General features: G+C 40.4%; 1 protein-coding gene across 2 annotated transcripts; it reads left to right on the top strand.

Annotated features, from left to right (window-relative positions):
- The first annotated feature begins 818 nt into the window (after positions 1-818).
- On the top strand, positions 819-26,219 carry C4H6orf163 (chromosome 4 C6orf163 homolog). 2 transcript variants are annotated; one of them, XM_003922954.4, is made up of 5 exons: positions 819-3,677; positions 7,995-8,089; positions 9,545-9,652; positions 15,911-16,113; positions 25,536-26,219. In XM_003922954.4, the coding sequence occupies exons 1-5, from the start codon at positions 3,530-3,532 to the stop codon at positions 25,969-25,971; spliced, it is 990 nt and encodes a 329-aa protein (XP_003923003.3). In that variant the 5' UTR covers positions 819-3,529; the 3' UTR covers positions 25,972-26,219. The 2 variants fall into 2 exon arrangements, with proteins under 2 accessions (XP_003923003.3, XP_074253817.1); XM_074397716.1 differs by lacking the exons at positions 819-3,677; positions 9,545-9,652 and having other exon boundaries at positions 3,688-8,089.

The following is a 26,219-nucleotide window of genomic DNA, read 5'->3' as shown; positions in this document are numbered from 1 at the left end:
TTCCCTATGTATTTTGGTTGCCACAGAACTAGGGTTCTTCTGTTTTTAACTTATGCATTTAATGTTACATTGGTACCTTTTAGAATTTTTAACTATTCAACAGAATAAGTTGACGTTTGGTGGCAGAGGAGGTATTAGGTGCGTGAACTATCAAAAGAGTGCAGGGCAGAAGGGCAGCAGAAACTATACAAGGTACAGCCTTAAGTCATGTAACGTGTATGTGAATGAACCAGAGTAACTAGAGTCAGTCAAGCACAGAGCTGTGAAAAGTAGTGTGAGGAGAGAATCATATTGAATTTTAGGAACAATTACCTAACTATGATACTTTTTACAGAGTGGCTACAAGTTGTAGGACAGTCTTTGTGTATGCCGAGTGTCAAAGGCTGCCTGGCTATGTGTTGATATTTTCATCCTTTCTCTGTTGAATTAGGGTATAGCCATCAAAAATAAAACACCTTTTAAATAGTCCGAAGATTCTGAACATTGAACTTCACCTGATCCAATCCTGTCAGTTTATGGTTAAGACAGTAGCCTTAGGCTGGGCGAGGTGGCTCAAGCCTGTAATCCTAGCACTTTGGGAAGCCGAGGCGGATGGATCACGAGGTCAAGAGATCAAGACCATCCTGGTCAACATGGTGAAACCCCGTCTCTACTAAAAATCCAAAAAATTAGCTGGGCATGGCGGCACGTGCCTGTAATCCCAGCTACTCAGGAGGCTGAGGCAGGAAAATTGCCTGAACCCAGGAGACGGAGGTTGTGGTGAGCCGAGATCGCGCCATTGCACTCCAGCCTGGGTAATAAGAGCGAAACTCCGTCTCAAAAAAAAAAAAAGACAGTAGTCTGAGAATGGCCAAGAGATCTACCAAAGATCATGGTGATTCTCAGAAAGGACTGGAACCCGTATCTTCTTGCTCTAAAGTCTAGGGATCTTTTCACCATACTATACCACCTCCTATGTGTAAATGTCCACATAATAATAAAGCAGCCACATTAGCCCTTAGAAATAGGTTTAAATCTTAAGTAGAGAAACACTCCTGTACTTTAAAACAGAATTATTTAACTGCCAGCTCCGCCAAAAGACCATCAGAACAACCAGATGATCAGACAAAACTAAGCTTATTAAATCTGCACTAAGGGGAAATACCACTTTTACAAAGTTAGCTGTATTTAAGAAGGAGTGGTCAGGGGAAGATATTAAAGTGTTCTGAGATCTGAGTTCAAGTGATTAAAGAAGGATCTTCCAATGCAGGAAACTGGTTGAGAATGGGCAAGGTATCTGACATAACAGATGAGATCTTGAAGCAAGTCTTGATTAGTAAACTACTGTTTGATAAATGTTAAGTGAACATTTAACTTTGCCTAGGGGAGTAATCTCATGTTTTGATGGAAGAGCTGTTTGCCTAGATCAGCAAGCTATCCATTTGATAAATTGGTTTTCAAGGATTTCCTAAGGCAAACACTGAAATTATTTATTGGTTTTATAGCCCTATCTTCCATAGGGGGTCCAACTCTTCCAATTTGCCAGACACTAAGACAGTTCAGCACTTTCAGTTTTAAAACAGGGACAGTCCCAGGCAAATCAAGGCCAGTTAGTTACCCTCCCATCTGGGCAAGAATTTCTAGTAACACATAGGAAAGTCATTGGCACAAGTAGCCTCAGTTCTCAATCCAGATGACAAACTGTGTGTACACGGTAGTCCCCATTCTCAGTACAAATTCATCTCTTTGTTTTTAACTCCTCTCCAAGTCCCAGTTAACCCTTTTCTTGAAATCAAACCTGGCACAATTTGATAGTTACTTAAAATCATCAGCCAGTTATTAGGCCGTATATGTCAATAAAAATTATAGCGTAACTTGTGGTACACTTAGCTCAGGGCCCTATGGGAATCATGTTGTTGAAATTAATCTCACTGATGGCATTCACTTATTATAAAACAGTCTTCCCAAATAGATGCAGCATATGACATTGTCAGGCAATTTTAAAAAATGACTTGGCATAATCAGTTGCACAGATTTTTGTGATAGGCAGAATTTCTATGGCTGTTTTCTAAAATTGTAGGAAGAAATTAGTTAACTGTGATTTTTTAAAACCAGGTTTCATAATTTAGAATGCTGACTAAGTGAAAGTAATTTCTCCTTCCGGATACCATGATATATCCCAGTTTTATTGCCGTGGCACCAAAACATCACATTTATTAAATACCTAAAAGAAATTAATCTACCTCCATTGTTGGCCTTAAACAAAATTAATTCTTTAAAAACCCATTTAAGAGAAAGTATAGTAGCCTGACTAATACTCTCCTTTCCTGCAAAAATGTCCAGATCCTAATCTCTAGAACCTGTAAATATGTTACTTTATATGGCAAAAGGGACTTTACAGATATAGGTACATTTAGGATTTTGAGACGGGGAGGTTATCCTGGATTAACTAGATGGGCCTGGTATAATCACGAAGGTCCTTAAAGCAGGGCAGAAGATCGGAGGAAGAGACAGTGTCACCATGGAAGCACGGGGAGAAAAGACTGTATGATTAGAGGCCATGAGTCCAAGGAATATGAATGGCCTGCTGGAAAAGACAAAGAATCAGATTCTCCTCTGAAACCTCCAGAAGGAACAAGCCCTTCTAACAACTTTATTTTAGTCCCTAACACTCATTTTAGACTTTTGATATCCAGAAATGCAAGAGGATAAATTTGTGTAACATTTAAGCCATGACGTTAGTTTTAGTTTGTCACAATGGTGCTATGATTTGAATATTTGTCCCCTGCAAAACTCATGCTGAACTTTAATCCCCAAAGTGATAATATTGAGAAGTGGGGGCTTTAAGAGGTGAGTGAATTTATTCACAGGTTAAGGAATTAATGGATTCTCATGGGAAGAGAACTGGTGGCTTTATGAGAAGAGGAAGAGAGGCCTGAGCTAGCATGTGAGCTCAGCCCCTGGCCATGTCTTACCCTGTACCACCCCAGCGAGTTCCCACCATCAAGAAGATTCTTACCTGATGCAGCCCCTCCACCTTGGACTTCTCAGCCTCCACAAACTGTAAGAAATAATTTCCTTTATAAGCTATCCAGTTTCAAGTATTCTATTATAAGCAACAGAAAACAGAGTAAGACAGCAGCAATAGAAAACTAATACAGAAAGTATCTGGAAAATGAATGGCTGTATCATGTTCCCTTTTGTCATTGTTTGAAGTTGCTTTTATGAGCAAAGCTTGTCTTATCTAGCAACAGTTGCTAAGTAAGTTAACAATTTAATGCTAGAGTCTGGGAAGGAGCAACTGCTTAAATCTTCCCAAATCTGGTGCCCATACCTCCTATGACAGGGGCTTTTAGTACCATTCTTTAATGTTAGGCACATAACCATTGCCTAATCATGTGAATCATTTAATCCTTACTAGCCTCTAGCATTATCCTAAAACCCTGAATCTCTTCCAGCTTTCTCAAACTTTCAGCTTTTCTTGAAACATCTTTTTCTGATTCTAAGATTATTTTAACTGTAAATAGGAGAAGACATACAATATTTAACTATGATCAGAAATTCAGATTATACAAACTTTGTTTGCTGTGCTGTTTGTAATAAAATAATTCCACCAGCCCCTTTTGGAAACACCTTCACACGGATCCATGAATACAAGCCACTTAAGACACGCTTTTACACTCACAAAGACATACTAGGTAAGTGAATTTATTGTTTTCCTTTGTTCTAACACTTTATAGCCTTCATTCTTTCTGTTACATAGACTTTTATCAGCTTTATTCTCTTCATCTTTCTTGTCCCTACAGGGATGTTTAAAAATAATATGGGTTAGAATACAGCTTCTCCACTTACAGTTGTGTGTATTGGGCAGCGTATTTAGCCTCTGAGTTTGTCTCCTTATATGGAAATAAAGATATTAATACCTATCTTACAGGTTATTAGGATACTTTAATGAAGTATTTATAATTATCTATTATAAATCCTGACACATAATAGTAAATGTGAGTTCATTTTGCCCTTGGCCATACTTGGGCACCTTCAGTATGTGTAGGAGAGGAAATATTATCTCTAAATAATACCCTAATTGGATGGGCATGGTGGTGGCTCGTGCCTGTAATCCCAGCACTTTGGATAGCCAAGGTGGGTGGATTGCTTGAGCCCAAGAGTTCAAGACCAGCCTGGCCAACATGGTGAAACCCTGTCTCTACTAAAAAAAAAAATTGGGTAGGTGTGGTGGCACGTGCCTGTAATTCCAGCTACTTGGGAGGCTGAGGTAAGAGAATCACTTGAACCCAGGAGGTAGAGGTTGCAGTGAGCTGAGATCATGCCATTGCACTCCAGCCTGGGTGACAGAGCAAGACTGCCTCAAAAAAAAAAAAATCCCAATAAATGGGTAAAAGAAACTATAACCTTTAAGTAGTAGCTGGTGGCATGAAAGTAGTTACATATAGATAACATGAGAGCATTTACTGTGCATTCATATGTATATATAATACATAAGCAAATCAAATTGTACTATAGCTTTCTGTCTCTCTTTTATCCCCATAAGAGTTTTCAATCTGACCTTGAACCTTGTAAGTATTTTCCTAAAGACTGTCAAAATACTTATCTGATCCTCTCTTCCTTTAAAATGGTAAACGAAGGATGATTTTATTTCACTCGTGATATTTGAAAATATGAAAAGTTGAAGAGCAGAGGTGTTTGGGGAAAAAAACTAAAATATAGGAGGGAGATCAAATTGGAATCATATTCTAAAAGCATAAACACTAAAATTTTTTTTTAGCATTTAGTAAATGCTTAGTATGAATGATTCATTATAATCTCTAAAGTGACTTGACTTTTCATAGCCAAGACAGTGTTTCTCCATTCTTAGATACACCTTAATGATTGATTCCTTATGCCTTATGGAATATCTAACCCAAACCTTAAATGGATAAGTTAAATCTATCGTTAGAAATTAATCGTTTCTATTCAGTGGCCTTTATTTGTTATCGAACTGTTTTAAGTTTTTTAAAAAGTCAAAACTATCTGTTCTTTATAAGTAAGCTCAAAAGCACGTTGAAATGTCCATAGCTACTAAGTATTTCATAGGACAGTAGTTCTCATCTTAGCAGTGCATTATATAGAACTTTGAAAATATATTAGCACAGATATCCAAACACAGACCCACTGAATTTAATGCTAATCTAACACAGAGCCACTAAATTAGGACCTCTACAGTCAGGACTGTGTGTGTGTATTTTTTCGTTTACATTTAAATAACCTTTTTTATTTTGAGATAGTTTAAGTCTCACAAGTTATAAAATAGATCAGAGTTCCCCTGTACTCTTCATCTAGCTTCCATTGATATCTAACATAATCATGTACTTTGTCAAAGCCAGGACATTGGCATTGAAACAATACTATTAATTCAGGTACAGACCTTATGTATACTTTTTTTCCCCCTTGGCATAGAGTTTTATGAATTGTATCACATGTACATATTAATGTAACAACTATCACAATCATAACATGGAGCTGTTCCATCACCTCAAAGGAACTCCCTCATGTTACCCCTTAACTGTCTCTTCTACCCAGACTTGAACCCCTGGCAACCACTAATCTGTTCTCCATCACCATAATGTTATCACTGTGAGAATGCTATCTAAACAGAATCATACATTATATAATCCCATTGAAATTGACTTTTTTCACTCAGCATAATGCCCTTGAGATTCATCCAAGTTGTTTATTAATAGTTTGTTCCTTTTAAAGTATGTACATTTTTTTAAAAAGCTTTGCAGGGATCCTGTTGTGCAATCAGGGTTGAGAACAACTAATACAAAGTAATGGGATTTAAACATTAAAGAAGATTGTGGTAGCTTACACTTGTATCACATTTTTATGAGGTTCAACACATTGATGGTCCATGCTTAGTCACATTTCATCCTAGAAAATCTTTTCTGATTATTTCTACATGATGTTGGGCTTTTGCGGTATGTGTCGGTCTCCACCATATTTGCTGCCCTGTGTTTTTAAGATTCACTGATGAAGTAGTAGCAAAGAGTCTATGCCACCAAACATATACTTTTAATTGCTACTGACAGAAACATAACTTAGAATAGACTACATAAAATGGAATTTCTTAACCCTTTTAAGTGAGAATCCCAAGGGGGATCTGGCATCAAAGCTTTCAATCTGTCTGACTCCTTTAGTAAGTTGGCTTAATGGTTTATTGCTGCAGCTAGACTTACTCCAGCAGCTGGGAAAGGAGGAATATGGATCCAGATAGCTCAAAAAATCTATTACCAGGGACAGCAAGGGGTGGGGAGTTGAGGAGAGAGAACATGGGGAGAAATGCCAGTTATAGGTGATGGGGAGGAAGGCTGCAAATCACACTGCCATGTGTGTACCTATGCATCAGTCTTGCATGTTCTTCACATGTACCCCAAACCTAAAATGCAATTTTAAAAACATCTATTACCTTCAGCTTAGAAATCCTAGAGGAAGGCCAGGCATAGTGGCTCATGCTATAATTCAAGCAGTTTGGGAGGCCAAGGTGGGCTGATCACTTGAGGTCAAGAGTTCAAGACCAGCCTGTCCAACATGGTGAAAGCCTATTTCTACTAAAAATACAAAAATTAGCCAGGCATGATTAATCCCATGCCTGTAATCCCAGCTACTCAGGAGGCTAAGGCAGGAGAATTGCTTGAACCTGGGAGATGGAGGTTGCAGTGAACTGAGATGGCAACACTGTGCTACAGCCTGGGTGACAGAGCAAGACTCCCTCTCAAAAAGAAAAAAAGAAAAGAAATCCTAGTGGAAAAAGACCTGTGTTCTCCTTACATCCTTATATAAAATCCTTGGCAAGAGCCTAGTTAACAGTCTTGAGCATTTGCCCAATCCTGGTCAATTATTGTGACCTGGAGGAGAGGGTAAAAAGGGCTAAGAAGGTTGCTATGATTGGCAGTCCCACCAGAACTACCTGACATTGGGGAGGGAAGTTCTTGACAGAAATGGATCCTGTTATCCAGAGAGAGGAGACATTGGACAGACAAACACACATGTCCACAAATGTCTTATCTGTGCTTATTGCCAAACTAGGCTCCATCAGAGATACACGACAGTACAAAGTGTGCTTCATAATTTTAGAATATGGAGCATCAAGACCTAATCACATGAAAAGTTAGTAATTCAACACATTTAGCATGTGAGAAATGAGTGGAATAAAGAATAAGGAGTGTAAGAGTTTGGGTTGGAGAAAGATATCACTGTGTGTGATTTCAGCATCCAGAGGGTTTGTCATTCCCATAACAGTTCATGAGCCACATCAGACAACCCATTCTGGCAGGAGAATATGAAAGACCCTTTGCCCAGCTCAGAGAGCTCAGATCTTGGCTCCAGGTCAAGCTCTCTCTGGCTGATACTGTGTGGTCCTCTAACCTCTCTGGACTTTCATTACCTTGCCTGGGTAGAGAGGATATTACTATGGGAATATTATTTGGAAATCAAATTAGATCACTGGCAGAAAAACAATAAACTTTTACCCCTTAGCTCACTCCATACTGAAGCAGTTAAACTCAAAAAGAACCACACAGTAAAGAAAGGCATGTAATGTTGAAGGCATTTCACTTTCTCTCTTCTGATGCTAACCCTAACACCCAGATAGGAGCAAGGGGAGAGATCTGTATAATGTGCTAAGACCTCTTGAATATTCACTCATCATTCTACTTTGGGTGTACAAAATGTGTTCCTTTCCGCAGGGCATTTATTTCACCTCCTCAGTTATCTGCTGTATGGACTGGGTGTGATGAGATGAATGACCAACTCTATTCAGGCCTGACAGTGCTGTGAATTCCCTCCTAATCAGTTAGAGAAAAGCCTACCCTTTCAATGTGTATCTTTGAAATATTTATAATGGTATCTCCTATAAGGATGTATCTCCTAAACAGCCTTCATAAATGACTAGATGATAGTGGAAAGGAAGGCCAGGAAGCAGTTGGTGGAGGTTTGTGACCGTTTCTCTTCAAACACAGATATTGGGGCAAATATTCTACAAAGAGAAGAACAGTTTCAAGAAGATGTACTCAGAGAATGCATTGCAAAAGCAGAAGCTGAAGTATGGGCTCAGGTAAAAGAAGTTAGACATGAACCTAACCATCTTTACAGTTCTTTCACATTCTGGATTTCTCTGAAACAATCATATAGTGTAGTAGAGTCAGAACTGACTGAATCCTGGCTAGCCATGGGACCGTGGGCAAGTTCTACAACCTCTGTAGTCTTGTTTGCTTCATTGTATAAGAGTAATAATAGTACTCTTTCTATGGGATAGTTGGGAGGATTCAATGAAATAATGTGCCTGGCACACACAGTAAGAAGCCGGCATCATCAGGTGCTTCCTTCCTTCTCAGCTGCCCTGTGTATGAAGGACTCCTGCTCCGCTCCCTTTATTCTCATTTGAATGCAACCAAAACTAAAAGAAAAAAAGAACTAAGAAGACTTCTTGTCAATAGTTGTTTCTTATGGCCTAACATTTAATACATAGACCATCCATTTGTGGAGCATGTAATACCCCTGTTTTTTCAAATACTTCATTATGTCATTATGGCCTATTCCCCTTTTCCTCCCCTCTCTCCCAAATCCATGACACCTTGTCCATACAACTGCTGAGTACTGTAAGGGCAGTCTGAATATCAGGGCTCAACAGTGGTATCCAAGGCATCAAACTGAAGCAAAGCTTCAATCCTGCAGCCCCACTTCTTCCAATCACAGAATGACATCAATAACTTCCTCAAGAGAGTTACAGCTCCTTGAAAGCAGAACAAGCCACAGTGCTTAGAACAATGTTTCTCAGTTTCTTTATAAAATAGACATTATAGCAAATAGCATTGTCCAGTATTAATGCCAGCAAAAGCTTACTATGAAAATATTTTGAACATACATAATACTCCACTTCTGCATACCCCAGATTTTGATTTATCTCAAAATCTTTGTAGTCATCTATTTTTATTAGTGGTAAAATTCAAACTGATTGTGAACCATCAATTATACATCCTAATACAAGGTGATGCTTTTGTGAGTAGTCTGCAATTTAAGTGTAAGTTGATCTAGTGTTCTGTGTACTCTCTTCAAATAAAGTTCTTTCTGAAGACCTGATGCGGGGGACCTGGATGGTACTCTGCCTCTTTACTCAGATTCTTCTAGCTTTGTGCATCTTTTCACTTTACTGTTTTCCAGATTTTCCACAATGCACATATGTTACTTTGAGAGTCAATCAAGCAAGAAATAAAGTGCCAAAGAGAAAAGGCAACCCAGCAGTCTACATATAGTAAAACTGACTTGCCTTTAGTGATTCCAGAAACAGCAAAGCTAGCCATGGATTGGCATGCATTAGAACATCTCTGGCTAAGGCAGACAGTTTGCTATGAGACATTTGAGATGGGAATGGGGCAAGAAATTAGGGATTCCATGGTGGTTGCTAATTTTCAATAAACTTAAAAACCTGATTTACCAACATCCCAGTAAGACATGTTGCTTTGTGCTTATTCTGATATATTAATAGATAAATGGACTCTTTCTTTCAAAGGCTAATGAACTTCAAAAACAAGCAGTGGAGAAAGCACTTGAAGAAGCAAATGAAAGACACAGAATTGAAATTCAGATTTTGAAAGAGGAACATCAAAAAGATTTACAGGTTTTTATAGTGGCTTTGTCTTTTAAAAGTACTTACATTAGTAAAAAGAAAAAAAGTTGACAAGGGAATGAGAAAAAATAATAAGTAAAATCAGCCAGGCGCGGTGGCTCAAGCCTGTAATCCCAGCACTTTGGGAGGCCGAGGCGGGCGGATCACGAGGTCAAGAGATCGAGACCATCCTGGTGAACATGGTGAAACCCTGTCTCTACTAAGAATACAAAAAATTAGCTGGGCGTGGTGGCGTGTGCCTGTAATCTCAGCTACTCAGGAGGCTGAGGCAGGAGAATTGCCTGAACCCAGGAGGCAGAGGTTGCAGTGAGCCGAGATCACGCCATTGCACTCCAGCCTGGGTAACAGGAGCGAAACTCTGTCTCAAAAAAAAAAAAGTAAAATCTAGGTTGGTGTTTCATGGCCATTAGCTGGAAACCTTGGGAGGTTCTCACAAGAGATGCTGAGCTCTCTGGAGCATTGATGAATGAGTGAAGAAGAACCCCTAGCTTACTTCCCAAGGAAAGCTTTGCCTGACTAACCTTGCCTTGCCACCCACATGCTGTCCATGACACCCTGATCTTTTTCATAGCAATCTTCACTGTTGTAATTAAATAAATGATTGTGTGGTTAGTTGTTGAATGTCTTACTCCGCCGCATGACTGCAGCTTTCAGCAGGGGTGTCTGTCTCATCACTGGACTAGCCCTGGTGCCCAGCACAATTCCCTGACTTAGTAGGTGCTCAAATAGTTGTTGAACAAGTGAAGTAGGCTGTTCTCCTCCTTCTCCTGGGCTCTCTGATTGCATCCTTTTTTCTAAATTTTACATTTACTGCACTGCCAGGAGGAACATCTTAGCTCTCTCTCAAGAACTTAAGAGAGAATCTCATCTCAAGATGTCACAAGATGAAGGATACTAACCTGTAGCCTGTTCAAGTACGTGACTCTAGGTAACTTGCAAACTTGCAGGTGGAGACCCTAGGATTCATTGTTAGCTCAATACCTTGATTACAAAATCTGCTCAAAGGAAAAAGATACAGAACTATTTCCACATTTTGGCCAAGGGAGGGACAGGACAGGACAAGGTACAGGTAGGACAATACATGGGCAGAGGCTGGAGGAAAGTGACAGAGGTCTGGCTTCAGTTTGGCCTAACTTAACAATAATAAGCAGTTCAGGGACTGTGGGCCAATTTATTCATTATAGCAGCAAGGAGCACCTACCATATGTTAGATCTGTACCAGGTAAAATAAAATGAACTGTCTACCAGAGAGGACTTGCTAACAGGAAGGGGAACTCCTCCCCAGGGATCCTTAAGGCTAGTGAGATGCTCCCTGCTTCACTCCAGTGGCCTACCTCAGCCCAGGTTGGCATGGTGCCTGAGGGATATTGGCTGTGATGGCCCACTGCCCATTCCTTGTTTGAGTTCAAAATGTGAAGAGCATTTGCAGCATAGCTTAGGCGGCCTGCTCTTCCGCTGGTATGTACAAGTATGGCCATACTGCCATACTGGCAATTAAGGTATTAAAATACTTCTCTGTCAGTTGATAAATAGTCACCCACTTGAGCCCTCTATCACCATGGTCACCCTAGTTGCTTCCCCCACAGAATCCTGGACCTCTCCCAATCCAGCAACTTAAAAGGATAACTCATGGCTTGACGAGGAGCTCTAGTTCCCTGCGACAATGCTGCAGCCAAAGTCCATTCAGATAGGTGGGCCCTACTGTGCTGATTGATACACATTTTGAATGTCCTTCCAGGCATTAGGTTGTAAAGGCATAAGGAAGATGTGATGCCTGTTTCAAGGTTCACATGCTAGTCTTTCTTTGAATAATGTACCCCACATAACCTTTGAGGGGAGTTGATGTACCTAGTGCTTCAGTAGAAAAAAGTCCTAAGAAAATTTAAAGGTAAATAGTTAAAGGGAGAGCGACCTTTCTGAAGTATTTGTCCAGGGATTGGGTATTTACATTTATACCACCATTTCAGGTATTTTTTAATTTATGAAGGAATGATTTCTAAGAGTAGTATGTAGGGTTATTTCAATATGTTATGTCTGTAAGATACCAAGACATAGACATCAGTATTACTTCTCAGGGCCTGTCTGTGAACCACCTGCATCAGAATCTATTCACTTGGGAGCCTGACACAGATTCCTGGGCCTCACTCTGACCTACAGATTCCATCACCAGCCCAAGTGATTCTCACACATCTTAAAGTTTGAGATTACCAATATATAGCAGAAAACCAAGTTTCTCTAGAACCAAATATTAAATTCTGATGCGTTGAGACCACCATGTATTTCTCTTACATGATGTTAAGAGTTCGGTATGTCTCAAATTCATGCCATTAAATAAGATTTCTAGATCTTATCTGACGGATAGGTAATCTTTTGAAAAGGTTGTTATTGAAAGACAATAATATCAAGATGAAACCTAAGGGAAAAATAAATGAAAAACTAGAGTAGAAAATATAATAAAGTCACAAGTAAATTAAAAACTTAAAAATGTATATATGCCATGATGCCCTGTGCAATTATCACTGATTGGGCTTTCTGGCAGCCAATGCAAAGAGAGAAATGTTATGATTTATCACATCTGATTTGTACAGACAAATCAGGCACTTGAGAGGCTTAGATATTCCTAGTCATGAAACCTCAGAGAAACATCTGAGGGAGACATTGTGTAAAATGCCTGTCAAACATCTGTACAGTTAACCTGATGGAGTCCATGAAACTGTTTCTTATAATATCTCGAAATACAGGCTGACTCACTCGAGATGCATTTCAGTAAAAAACAATTTAATTGAGAGACCTTACATTGAATAAGAACACCGATAAACAGCAGGTTATTTAATTATTTTTGGAGCTTTAAATACATATTCCACATGCTATGTGAGGCAGTAGACTGATTTTGATTTTATTACTACATAAAAGAGGGACTGAGTTTAATTACCTGAATTCCTAGTTAGTAATTAGGAATCAGATAGTTTCTAATTATCTGAATACCTACTTCAGAACCCAGCCAAAGTGAAGGGCTAGAATGTCATTTTTAAATTCTATGATTCAGTAATTTATTGTATGTTTAAAAATGACTGAAAGAGTCTAATTGGATTGTTTGTAACAAAGGATAAATGCTTGAGGTGAGGGATATTCCATTTACCCTTGTGTGATTATTACACATTGTTTGCCTATATCAAAATACCTAATGCATCCTCAAAAATTGAAAATTAAAAAGAAAAAATCACTTAGCACCAAAAAAGTTCAGGCATACAACAGTCTTACACCACCTTATTGACATTGGCTTTTTTTTCTTCTTCAACAGAAAAAAAAATGATTGATTCAAATAGAAATATATTATGGTAGTACTTCACCTGTCTTAAGCTCAACCACCCAGCAGCCTCAATTACTGAAAATATACTTGAAAACCCAGAAGTAAGTTAAAATATCCCCTACAAAGTTAAAGTCCTCTGACTACAAGAGGATAGCCAGGCGTATTACACGTAGCAAAACCTCTTCACCCCACTCAGATGTCATTGTGCTTGACAACCTCAGCCCAACAGACTTAGATGCTTGATTTTTCTTTTCTTTTGAAGTGGAGTCTCTCTCTAGCCCAGGCTGTAGTGCAGTGTTGTGATCTTAGCTCATTGCAACCTCTGCATCCTGAGTTCAAGTGATTCTCCTGCCTCAGCCTCCCAGGTAGCCGTGTGTGGTGGTGCACAATTGGAATTACAAGTGTGCACCACCACACCCAGCTAATTTTGAATTTTTAGTAGAGATGGGGTTTTACCATGTTGGCCTGGCAGCCAGGCTGGTCTTAAACTCCTGGCCTCAAAGGATTTGCCCTCCTCGACCTCCCAAAGTACTGGGATTACAGACGTGAGCCACTGCACCCAGCAGGGTTGCTTGATTTTTCAAATTGGAACTAGATTAAATACTGGAAAGTAAAAGTAACAAAAAGGGGCTCACTGACAGCAGCTACAGCAGTGTCCTCAGCCTGATGGCAAGTAATTTTCTTGTTCTTTGAAGAAAAGAAAAATTTGATTTGATACCTGTTAAAAGCAAAGATTAAATTTTAAAAAACAAAGCAATCTGGGGTCATTTCTGACAGATATGAGTGGCTCTATGAACTTGAACAATTATTAAATGCCACATGAAGTTTTTGGCCCAGTAAAATCATTCGTCTTTGTCTACCAAGCCTGGATCATCAAGAAAGTATTAGATTGTTTCATAATGTTCTTTCTATGGTATTAAAGACATTTAGAAACATTTCCTCAAAATATTCTTTTATCAAAAAATTTTAGTGATTTAAGAGACAAAGCCTTCTGCAGTATAAGAAACCCAGCTAGCATTTCTAAATGGCCAATGTGTTCCTGAAAATATTTTCTAAATACATGAACTGAGACCACTCTGGAGAGGTTCTTAAAGTTGATTTCTGTTGTGTTTCATTTTTTAACTTTTTACCCTTGAAGTAGCCAAAGTGAGAAGTTGAAAACTTTTTCTCTTGAAAAAAGAGAAAGGTCTGTCTTTACAGATATTTTAATTGTTGAAATCATCTTCTAAGAAGCTAAACCAATTTCAGTTTTCCTTGCAATTTAGAGTTCTCTTGACTTTCTCTCAGCTTCAGCTGAAGATTCTCTCTGGACATTGTAAATGGAGCTGGCTCTCTCAGGGTCTCCCATAGAAATGGTGCTAAAGGGAATTGAGCAATCTTCAGCCAGGGGAACTCTTACTGGTTTTATTTATTTCCATTCTGGGTAAGATTACATTAAAAAAAAAAAAAAAAAAAAAGGTCGGGGGGGGGGGGATTCTGCAGCTATTGAAAAAGAAACGAAACCCACTGTACTGTATCTTACAAGACTGTACAATTGATGAATCTCTTGAAAGACTCCAGCATCACAGCCAGGAATGAAGTGAGAAACTGGCAGTCAGCAATCCTGTCTTCTATCCCTCCTAGTTCTTTCATTGATGTGCTATGTGAAATAACTTAATTTCTCTATGTTCTTTTGATGTCTTCCCAAATAGAGATAGACATTTATCTTTGGGCCCGGCATGGTGGCTTATGACTGTAATTCCAGCACTTTGGGAAGTCAAGGTGGGGAGATCACTTGAGCCTAGAAATTCAAGACAAGTCTGGGTGACATGGGGAAACCCTTATTTCTACAAAAAATGCAAAAGCCAGGCATAGGTGACAAGTGTCTATAGTCTCAGCTACATGGGTGGCTAAGGTGGGAGGATTGCCTGAGCCTGGGAGGTCGAGGCTGAAGTGAGCTGTGATCATGCCATTGCACCCCAGCCTGGGCAACAGAGCGAGAACCTTCCTCAAAAAAAAAAAAAAAAAAAAAAAAAAATACTTTTAAATGAAAGTTTTTTAAACACCTGGACAGAATGAATTGCTCCTCCTCTTTATAATGTTATATTTCTACATACTGTTATATTTCTGTAACATGTATCACACAATTAGGCCATCGGCCTCCTCCGCTAGGCAGTGACTTCCCTGAGGACCGAGATCCCCACATTCTCGTGTTTGTAGCATCTGGGCCGCAGAGTGCCAGGCACACTGTGGAGTTAGTAGACATTTCCAAAATGGTGACAGGGCTTTCCTTGAGCACAGTTTGTGAGTCTGTTTTCCACAGGTCTTGGTTTGACTAGTGCTTCCTCTCTTTGTTTGGCTGAAGGCCCTCCTCACGGCCTCCTTCCTGGAGCATTGGAGCACTTAGTCCTGTCCCTTCTGTGAAGGAGAAAGAGCGCCTCAACACTAATAAGCTGGAGGGCTGAAACAGTGTGGGGACAGGTGGGCAGATTCCTGTGACTGTAACATCGTGCAATTGTTTTCCACCTGAACCTCAGGTTCCTCCTAACCAGAGACAGGAGGCATGATAATTATTTCTGCCATTTTCCAGGTCTGGCTTACTAAAGCAGAATTACATTATGTAATTATGTCTAGTGATAATATGATACTAGAATATTTGGACAATCAAGAAAAAAAGACCTTTAACCCTATCCCTCCAACCCAACTATTTTCTTTTTTCCATATTCCCTTTCAATATTATCTACATAGATATTTGTGCTACATCGTTTGTACATTTTTTGTTTTACCTAACATCATATAAACAAAAGTTTTCCGTGTCATACACACTCTTGTTTTAAATCCTTAGTGTTAACAGGTACACTTGCCAGCAGGTAGATAAAACTGTGGCTTAGGTAGCCTCTTAATGTGCCATTTTAAACATCAAATCTGTAATAGCTAAACCTAGTTTGCTATTGTTTCAGGAAATAACAGCTAAAACTAAGATAGAGATGTATCAAAACATGGATGATGAAATGAAGAGAGAGCACTTGGCTGCGGAACAGCGCATGGTCCACAGAATCCAAAGGATTATGATGGAATGCCACAGAGAGAAGGTCGAAGCTGTGGAGAAAGCCAGGGCTGAAGAAAGACGCATCGCCCAGGAAGCAATCCAGGCCCAGAAAAGGTATTCCAGAGAACCCATTTGCAAATTAGTATCTTCCTTTATCAAAATCAATCTGGAGAAACAGATAAGGTTATGATACATAGGTGGATATTGCCCAGTTTTTGTGTTTTTACATTTTTATTATGGAAAATACCAAATATAGGGAACAATTTATATTGTAGGGTATGTGTGTGGCTTAGGCTGAGGTGGGTGGATCACCTGAGGTCAGGAGTTTGAGACCAGCCTAGCCAACATGGTGAAACCTTGACTCTACTAAAACTACAAAAATTAGCCAAGTATGGCGGGCACCTGTAATCCCAGCTACTCAGGAAGCTGAGGCAGGAGAATAACTTGAACCCAGGAGGTGGAAGTTGCAGTGAGCCAAGATCGTGCCACTGTACTCCAACCTAGGTGACAAGAGCAAGACTCTGTCTCAAAATAATAATAATAATAATAACAACAACAATAACATAAATACTCAAAAAGCTACCACCAAGCTTAAGGGATTGAAAATTGCCAACATTTCTGAAGCTCTCTTGTGTTCTTCCTCAATCATATCTTCTTCTTTTCTCCCCCTTGAAAGATAGCTGCTCTCTAAATAGGGTATTTTTCATTCTGTGTCACTGGTTTTAAGAAGCCAAGGAGAGGAATCAAGAAACAGTTTCCCATAAACAGGTCATTAAAATCAATTTTCACATTCTCTAGCCTAGATCATACACTATTCTGGTTTTGTTCCTTTTTGGTCTTTTTCTTATTATGCAAGTAATATATGTTGCAAAAGAAGTTGACGTTAAGGAAACATATAGAAAAACATTGCAAGTCCTAATCCACTGCTTCCCCTATACCTTCCCTGCCTCCCAGAGACAGTTATTTTAAACAATAGAGTCTGTATCTTTCCATGCCCTTTTGATGTTTTTACAGCCATATGTATGTGCATCATCACAAATCGTTTTTACACAAATCAGGTCATACGTAGATATGTTTTAAGAGAACCAAGATAACTATTTCTATGTATGTAATGATTCTTTACTGGAACAGGACAGTAGTTAGGAGCCCAGAGATTGTCATATGCAAGAGAAAAACCATAATTTCCAGATTTTTTACCAGGTCATTTACCTACCCAAGATCACTGACTTGTAGCAGCAGAGCTGAGACTGACTGAGACCTCCCTATTTGGCCTTCTAGTCTGTGACTGGTCCCTTTTGCTTTGCTGCTTGAGTTAACAAATGAAGCCATTTCTATATAATTAATGGGTAAAATCTTTTTCATTAGAACTCTTCAGAATAGGGTCACAGGTAAGATCCTGGAGGAGGTACAAATAAATGAGAATGAGAGCTACAGCTGTGACAGTTTAACTGGTACCTCTTTTCCTGCATAGACTGCAGGTCACTGTGGAGGCAGAAGAGGAAGATCAGAGAGGGAATACCAGCAGGGGGTTAGGGAATGAGTTGTGCCCCAATGCATTGGAAGGTGGATCCTCTTTTCCTTTCTCTCCTGCCAGCCATCTGCTGGAGCTCTGCCTCACCTCTCTCTCTTGCTAGATTGTTTTTGCGTCCCATCCAGCCCTTTCCTCTGTGAGATTTGACGGAAGGTTTTCAATGTCTGCCTTTTATTGAATACGTAGACTAGGATTAGGGAAATGCCATGTGTAGTGTTCAAATATATCCAGCTGGAATGCCCATTTTGTCAATTTATGTTTCCCAAGTGCCTGGAAGAAAGTCTGGCACATGGTAGGCATTCTTGAAATATTTATTGAATAAATGATTTAAATTTGTTCCAATTAGTTGAACCCACTCTTCACACACCAGAAAGTATATCTAGACACTACCAGATTCCTCTGTTCTTTAGAGAATTTGCAGAAACTAATACATGGAGAGAGACCAGTGTTGAGAATTCTATGCAGATCTTTTGTTTTACTATAAACTTTCATGAAGACTTAAGGATTTATAACACTTAAATATTATGAGAAATTAACTACATGGAAAACTTTTTTTTGTGGGTTGAGGTGATTAGATTTTAAACAGATTGCCCAAGAGACAGTAGACTCTTTCTCTTAGAGTTAAAAAAAAAAAAGTCTGTTTGTAAAGGTTCTAATTGTTTTCTAGCCCAAGGCAAGGCATGAATGAAGTGACCACTCAGGAATTTTTGTGGTCATGGCTGTAATTCTTAGTGACAGCTCTCCTTATTCAATATGCAGCACATGCAAGGCCTTTTGTAGACTTCTCCTTGCATCTGCATATCTTTTCCTAGGAGACTCTATCATCCTACATATCTTCAGGCTAAGACCCTGGAGGGTTAAGGCCTTAAAGGGAAACTAAGCAAACTGCCAAAGGTCACAGAGGAAGGAGGTGACAGGGCCTGATTTGAACCCTGGCCTTTATGATGCCAAAGCTTGTGACCTTCCATTAAGCTGCCTACTCTACAGGTAGAGAAGATATGTGAGTTTTCTAGAGGGTTTGTTCACTTCACTAGAGCTTATCAAGTACCTTCTGTGGATGTGGCACAAAATGAGGGCCCTTCCTCAACATTGTGAAATCACTAGCACATGGCTGCTCCCAACAAGCAAGCCTGGATGGACTGGTACAGATAGCACTGGAAGAGTTCAAAGTACTGGAAAGATTAAGCAGTGTGGGTGGGGTACATAGTGAAGCAGGTTTTTTAGAGGAAGTTAGTCTTGGGTTGGGCTTTAAAGAGAAAAGGTAGGAGGTCCCACTTGTGAGAGAGGCAAAAGAATGAGAACAGAATGAGCAAAGACATGGAAGGAGAAAGTGTGATGTATAATGAGGCAGAGCCAAGGGGAGGTTCAAGAGTGTTAATAACCTGGGGATACAAATGCGCTGCTGAATGCTGGCATCTGGAGATGTCCCTGACCTGCCTAACTTCTGAAACGCCTGCAGCTTCCTGCCAGACCAGAGAGCCAGTGGTTCCCTGTGTCCCAGGCAAAAAATCAGAATATAGGTTACTGGTAAACACAATGGCTGTACCTGACTGAAATAGTGCTACCAATACTATAGTTCTAATGAAAAGTAGATTAGGCCGAGTGTGGTGGCTCATATTTGTAATCTCAGCATTTTGGGAGGCCAAGGCAGGTGGATCACAAGATCAAGAGATTGAGACCATCCCGGTCAACATGATGAAACCCTGTCTCTACTAAAAATATAAAAATTAGCTGGGAGTGGTGGTAGGTGCCTGCAATCCCAGCAACTTCGGAGGCTGAGGCAGAAGAATCGCTTGAACCTGGGAGGCAGAGTTTGCAGTGAGCCGAGATCATGCCACTGCACTCCAGCCTGGCAGCAGAGTGAGACTTTGTCTCAAAAAAAGAAAGAAAGAAAGAAAAGTAGATTAATAGCTTATTATGGACTAAACAGGCAAAGGATCAATTGCTAGTATGGATTTTCCATGTTTTTTTTTCCTATCAGCTAAGATTGAGTTATTGGATATCAGATTATGTTTTTATTTAGTAACTTGTTTTCATTCTCCGAGTCTGATTTATAAAATATCAGACTGAATTCTATAAATTTGGACACATACTACAACTATTTTGAAAATAGTTACATTTCTGGCTAGTGCCACCCTGAAACATGGTGTGTATTTCAAAATTACAAATGTACAGCCTCATAGAGATGGCAGAAGAACCTCACTGCTTACAGAAAGCATAGACCAGGCATCCCCAAACTTTTTACACAGGGGGCCAGTTCACTGTCCCTCAGACTGTTGGAGGGCCGCCACATACTGTGCTCCTCTCACCGACCACCAATGAAAGAGGTGCCCCTTCCTGAAGTGCGGCCGGATAAATAGCCTCAGGGTTATGGAGCTGTACCTGCCATTCCTTCTGCTAGATGCCAGCCAGTCATTGGTGAGCCTCCCTGATGTCGCTGGTTGAGGTGGTTGGTCCAAACACTGAACACCTCTGCTTGTCATGTTCTTCCTAACGTGGATACAGAAACTCTGGGCCTCGCCTTTTCCCTTGGCTTCTGGCCCTGCCCCTCCTCTGTACACTGTGATCCTTCAGATGTTTGAGGAGAGAGATTATGTCCAAGATTTAATTTAAAGAAAAACCAAAAAGTACTAATTCCTAGTTCTTTCACAGTTCTTTCTCATTTGACAAGCTTTCTACGCCCTCTTTGGGAAAAAAATATCAGTAGACTAATTTATGCACATTGAAAAACATTTTATACATATCCCAAGAATTGGCTATTTTCCTATGGCAAACATTTTGCTTATGTTAAGCATCCTTTTTAAGCATGAATTCTGTTTTTTGTTTGTTTGTTTGTTTGTTTTTGAGAGAGTCTTGCTTTGTTGCCTAGGCTGGAGTGAAGTGGTGTGAACCCGGCTCACTGCAACCTCCGCCTCCCAGGTTCAAGCAATTTTCCTGCCTCAGCCTCCTGAGTACTGGAATTACAGGCACTTGCCACCATGCCCAGCAAATCTGTTTTATTTTTTGTAGAGATGGAGCTTTGCCATGTTAGCCAGGCTGATCTCGAACTCCTGATCTCAAGTGATCTACTTGCTTCTGCCTCCCAAAGTGCTTGGATTACAGGTGTGAACTACCGTGCCTGGCCTCATGAATTCTTTACAGCTTTTGTAATGTTCCAATTTAGCTGCTTTAAAATTTAGTGTTATTCAGTACAACATGTATTAGAGAGAACTTCATCTGTGTTACCCACTTACTCGTACTTTTTTTTTTTTTTTTTTGCCTGTTGTATCCACAACGGGCACTATGCTAGGCAGGGGAGATATGAAAATAAATGGGCATTCCAGGTCACACCCTCAACACACTGTGCCCCATCCAACTCCTAGCCTCAATTCCACAACTTTAGAGGACTCATCAGAATGAAATTCAGAGACACTCTGGCCTCAAACTAAAGCAGGCAGTCCAAACTATGGCCCGAGGGCCGCATGCGGCCCCCTGAGGCCATTTATCCGGCCCCCCCGCCGCACTTCAGGAAGGGGCACCTCTTTCATTGGTGGTCAGTGAGAGGAGCACAGTATGTGGCGGCCCTCCAACAGTCTGAGGGACAGTGAACTGGCCCCCTGTGTAAAAAGTTTGGGGACGCCTGAACTAAAGAATAAAAAATTCAAGCACTGAGGCAGGCTGAGAAAAGTTGGGCTGGGCGCTGTGGCTTGTGCTTGTAATCCCAGCACTTTGGGAGGCCGAGGTGGGAGGATCACTTGAGTCCAGCCTGGCCAACATGGCAAAGCGCTGTCTCTACAAAAAATACAAAAATTAGCTGGGCATGGTAACACGTGCCTGTGGTCCCAACTACTCAGGAAGCTGAGATGGGAGAATTGCTTGAACCCAGGAGGCAGAGTTTGCAGTGAATCAAGATTGTGCCACTGCACTCCAGCCTGGGCGACAGAGTGGGACCCTGTTTCGAACCAAAAAAAAAAAAAAGAAAAGAAAAAGTTTTTTTTTTTTTTTGAAGTACCAGACTGTTAGCAATAAGAGATTTTGATATTAGGGAGTCTGAAAGGGACTATCATTGAGGGTGGGAGTTGGAGTCAACTAAGATATGCATTAATGGATCAGTTTTACCTGAGCTCCATTCTGGTAGAGCCTTCCAGTTAGCCTGTAAATGAAACCTCCCGTTTGTGTGAGAGGAAAGTCAGCCCCACCTGGCAGGAGGCTCATGCCTACTTGTTTTAGAGGACACAGGGAACACAGCTTCATCACCCTAACAATCTCATCAACAGCCTCAGGATGTTATAAAACATCAGACTAAATCCTAAGAATGTGTATCGATGCACACTCCCCACTCTATACATAGCTTCATGTCTGTCAATGGAACCTCCATTCTCCTGTGACCCAGGTTGAATATCAGCAAGGTGGTTTTGATTCCTCTTTTTGCCACATCCCCTATGTCCCAGCAGTCACAGATTCTGGCAGCTATGACTTTTTAATATTTCCTAGGCTTAGCTCTTTCTCTCCCTTTTCCCAACCCTCTCTTTTGTCATTAGTTCAGACCCTCATCATTGCACCTCAAGAATATTATGAAATGATACTAATTGGTCTCTCTAGCTCACCCCACTAAGATTCAGTTCAACCACTGTTACCTGAATAACAAGTCTAAAATGTTATTTTCATTGGGCCACCCTCCTGACAAAAAATTTATAGTGCCCACTCATGAGATTAAAGCAGGAACTCCCCGGCTTTCTCAGTTGTGTGACATTGAACAATAACTTACTCTTTTCTAAGCCTCAGTTTTCTCACCTGTTACAAGGGAACAATCACAGGTTCTAAGTAAAAATACGCCAGGCACAGTGGCTCACACCTGTAATCCCAGCACTTTGGGAGACCAAGGTGGGCGAATCATTTAAGGTTAGGAGTTCAAGCCTGGCCAACATAGTAAAACCCTCTCTCTACTAAAAATACAAAAATTAGCCATCTGTGGTGGTGCATGCTTGTAATCCCAGAAACTTGAGAGACTGAGGTAGGAGGATCACTTCAACCTGGGAGGTGAAGGTTGCAGTGAGCCAAGACGGTGCCACTGCACTCCAGCCTGGAAGACAGAGCCAGATTCATCTCTAAATAAATAAAGTATCAGCTTCATTGGGTTGTGAAAATTAAATGAGATATTATGCATGTAAAATACTTAGCACAGTTCCTGTAACACAGTAAATACTCAATAATCATTACCCCTGTTAATAATATTGAAAAAAGCTTAGTTGGTAGGAAAAGGAAGAAGAGAAATAGTACAATGGTTACAGAAGCTAAAGAAAGATGTGATTTATTTCAAGACTAGGGAAGTCTGTCAGGTTTTAAAGTCCAGTTGAAAGACTCTGAGAAGATGAGAGAATTTCATCTTGGGGGTAGAATTTAGGACATAGGGCCAGTGGTAAATGTTGGAAAGACTGTGTTAGACTGGGAGGCAGAGAGGGAGGATTTTTATTAACAGCCATACAACTGAGATCTTAAAACCTCAAATCTTTAGAGGTTCTGCTCAAACTTTTTTTTTTTTTTGAGGCGGAGTCTCATTCTGTTTCCCAGGTTGGAATGCAATGGCACAATCTCGGCTAACTGCAACCTCTACCTTACAGGTTCAAGCAGTTCTCTGACTCAGCCTCCCAAGTAGCTGGGATAACAAGTGCCTGGCTAATTTTTGTATTTTTAGTAAAGACAAGGTTACACCATCTTGGCCAGGCTGGTCTTGAACTCCTGATCTCGCGATCCACCCGTCTTGGCCTCCCAAAGTGCTGGGATTATAGGCGTGAGTCACCGCACCCGGCCTCAAACTGTGTTAACTGCAGAAATCCACTGGAAATGTGTTACAGTGACTAAGAGCTTTTACTATGTCAAAGGCACGTGCTACCGTGCCTAGATAATTTTTGTATTTTTAGTAGAGAGAGGGTTTTGCTATGTTGGTCAGTCTAGACTCAAGTGATCCTCCCACCTCAGCCTTCCAAAGTGCTGGGATTATAAGCATAAGCCACGGCACTCAGCCCCAACTTCTTCCCAGCCTGCCTTAGTGCTTGAATTTTTGATTCTTTAGTTTGAGGTCAGAGTGTCTCTGAATTTCATTTTGATGAGTCCCCTAAAGTTGTGGAATTGAAGCCAGGAATAGGGTGGGGCACAGTGCGTTGAGGGTGTGACCTGGACCCAGACTGCCTGAATTGTGGTATAGATTTTGCCTCTCTTACTTATTAAGCAAACTTAAATGACTTAAACTCCCTGAGCCCAGTGGCTTCTTCATAAAAAGGGCATAGTATTGGAACCACACTACAGAATTGTTTTTGAGAAGTCATTGAATTAATATATGCATAGAATGCTCATTAACCTGCTTTGACATGGTAAGAGGTCAACATGGTTGGGTGCTATAAATTATTTATAATTCCCTACATGATAGCCAGAGGTCTATTAATCATTCAGTAGTGCTTCTCAAAGTGTGGTCCAGAGACCCTTCAAGGTCCCTGAGGCTCGTTAAGGAGGCAGTCCATGAGATTTAAACTATTTTCTTACTAACACTAACATGTTATTTGCCTTTTTTGCTCTTAGTCTCCTATGAGTATATAATGGTGTTCTCCAGGGTTTTGCGATGTGTGATATCACAATCAATTGAAACAGTATGAAAATTCAGCTTTTTACTCTTAAGCCATACATTAAAGAGTTTTGCAAAAAAAAATTTTTTAATGAGGCTGGGCGCAGTGGCTCATACCTGTAATGCCAGCATGCTGGGAGGCAGAAGCAGGCAGATCACTTGAGGTCAGGAGTTCAAGACCAGCCCGGCCAACATGGTGAAATCCCGTCTCTACTAAAAAAATAGAAAAATTAGCCAGGTGTAGTGGTGCACACCTGTAATTCTAGCTACTCTGGAGGCTGAAGCATGAGAATCACTTGAACCTGGGAGGTGGAGGTTGCAGTGAGCCAAGATCAGGCCACTGCAGTCCAGCCTGGGTGACAGAGCAAGACACTGTCTCAAAAAATAAGCTAAATGATACCATTTTTTCTCATGAAATAATTCATTGTTTTGGAAAATATTTTTCATAAGAGATATTTATGTTGAGGAATAGATTTCTTATTTTACATAGTATTTTTTAAATGTCTCCCTTTTCGTTTCTATAACTGTTGATGTCAATAGATATAACTCATATAAACAAAAGCTCTTGGTCTTCCTCAGTAATTTTGAGAGTGTAAAGAGCTCCTGAGACCAAAAGTTTAGGTGACTGTCATAGAGTATTGCTCAGATAAAATCAAGATTAAAGCTAAATCTATCCTGTGAGTATAAAGTTTTTTCATCCCTGGCTAAAGGTCAGCATCTAGATTAGTATAAAGACTTTCTTGGCCAGGTGCGGTGGCTCACGCCTGTAATCCCAGCACTTTGGGAGGCTGAGGCGGGTGGATCACGAGGTCAGGAGTTTGAGACCAGACTGGCCAACATGGTGAAACCCCATCTCTATTAAAAATACAAAAATTAGCTGGGCGTGGTGGCAGGTGCCTGTAATCCAGCTACTCGGGAAGCTGAGGCAGGAAAATAACTGAACTTGGGAGGTAGAGGTTGCAGTGACCTGAGATGGTGCCATTGCACTCCAGCCTGGGCAACAGGGTGAGACTCCATCTCAAAAAAAAAAAAGAAAAGAAAAGAAAGAAAAGAAATACTTTCTCTGCAGAGTTTGGAACTCTGACCTTATCTCCTAATTTTTAAGCACAGTGCATTTATATTTTCCTGACAAAGGTGACCTCGGGTTCCTAAAGTTGCCATTGGATATTAGACTAGTGGCTTCACCCTAGCACACAGCAGGGAAGTACATAGGAAGCCTCCCTGCTCTTAAAACGTGTTTTGTTAACAGCTAAACAGCTGATGCAGTCCAAAAGCTCATCTATATCAGCCTGTCTCAGGCTGGTGGCTCGTCTCAACAATTACTCATTCATCTGTGTTTAAAGATGAAATGACTTTGGTTTTAGTGGCTAATCCATCTAACTTATAAATCCATATTATCTTTTGTAGCAAAGTTGCGGAGGATATTGTGAATACTGGTATCACAGTTATTAAGGATGAGAAGACCAGTGTGACCCGCCTGATGAGGGAAAAAGAACATGAAATGAATGTCTTCTATAGCATAGCTCAGAGGCAGAGGCAAGAAGAGGTACAGGAAGTGCTTCAAGAAGCAGAAAAAACACATCAGGCCACTCTTGACAATGTGATGGATAAACTGGCTGACACCCAGGGGGAGCTGCTGTCCATAGCAAAACAGCTGGGAATCATGACAAATTGGAAAGATTTCCTAGAGGAGGAATTACAGGAAACCAGGATGGCATTTCAAAAATACATCAATTATACCTTTCCTAAGCTTTCACCAGGACATGCAGATTTTATTCTGCCAGAAAGAAAGAAAACACCTTCTGATCTTGTTATTAAGGAGGATGAAACAACTCTCAATTAGAAGTCTTCAGTTGAAATTTCACTACAGAATACATCATTCCAGACTAAATACATTTACTCAAAAATCATTCATTGATTCCCCAGCCTTGTGCAGGGTACTGTTGGGCTGTAAGAATTTTCATGGAAAACCAAAATATTGAAAAGCACATTCCAGGTTACAGTGAGCCAAGTCTGAAAAGAAAAAGCAGTGAGAGGGAGCAAACTGATTAAGAGGGGAAAGATTTCTTGGATAAAGCCTAAACACACTTC

Source organism: Saimiri boliviensis, chromosome 4 (genome assembly GCF_048565385.1).
Source record: "Saimiri boliviensis isolate mSaiBol1 chromosome 4, mSaiBol1.pri, whole genome shotgun sequence".
NCBI classification, from domain to species: Eukaryota; Metazoa; Chordata; class Mammalia; order Primates; family Cebidae; genus Saimiri; species Saimiri boliviensis.
The sequence above is the reverse complement of the archived record's forward strand: the minus strand, read 5'-3'. Positions and strand labels throughout refer to the sequence as shown.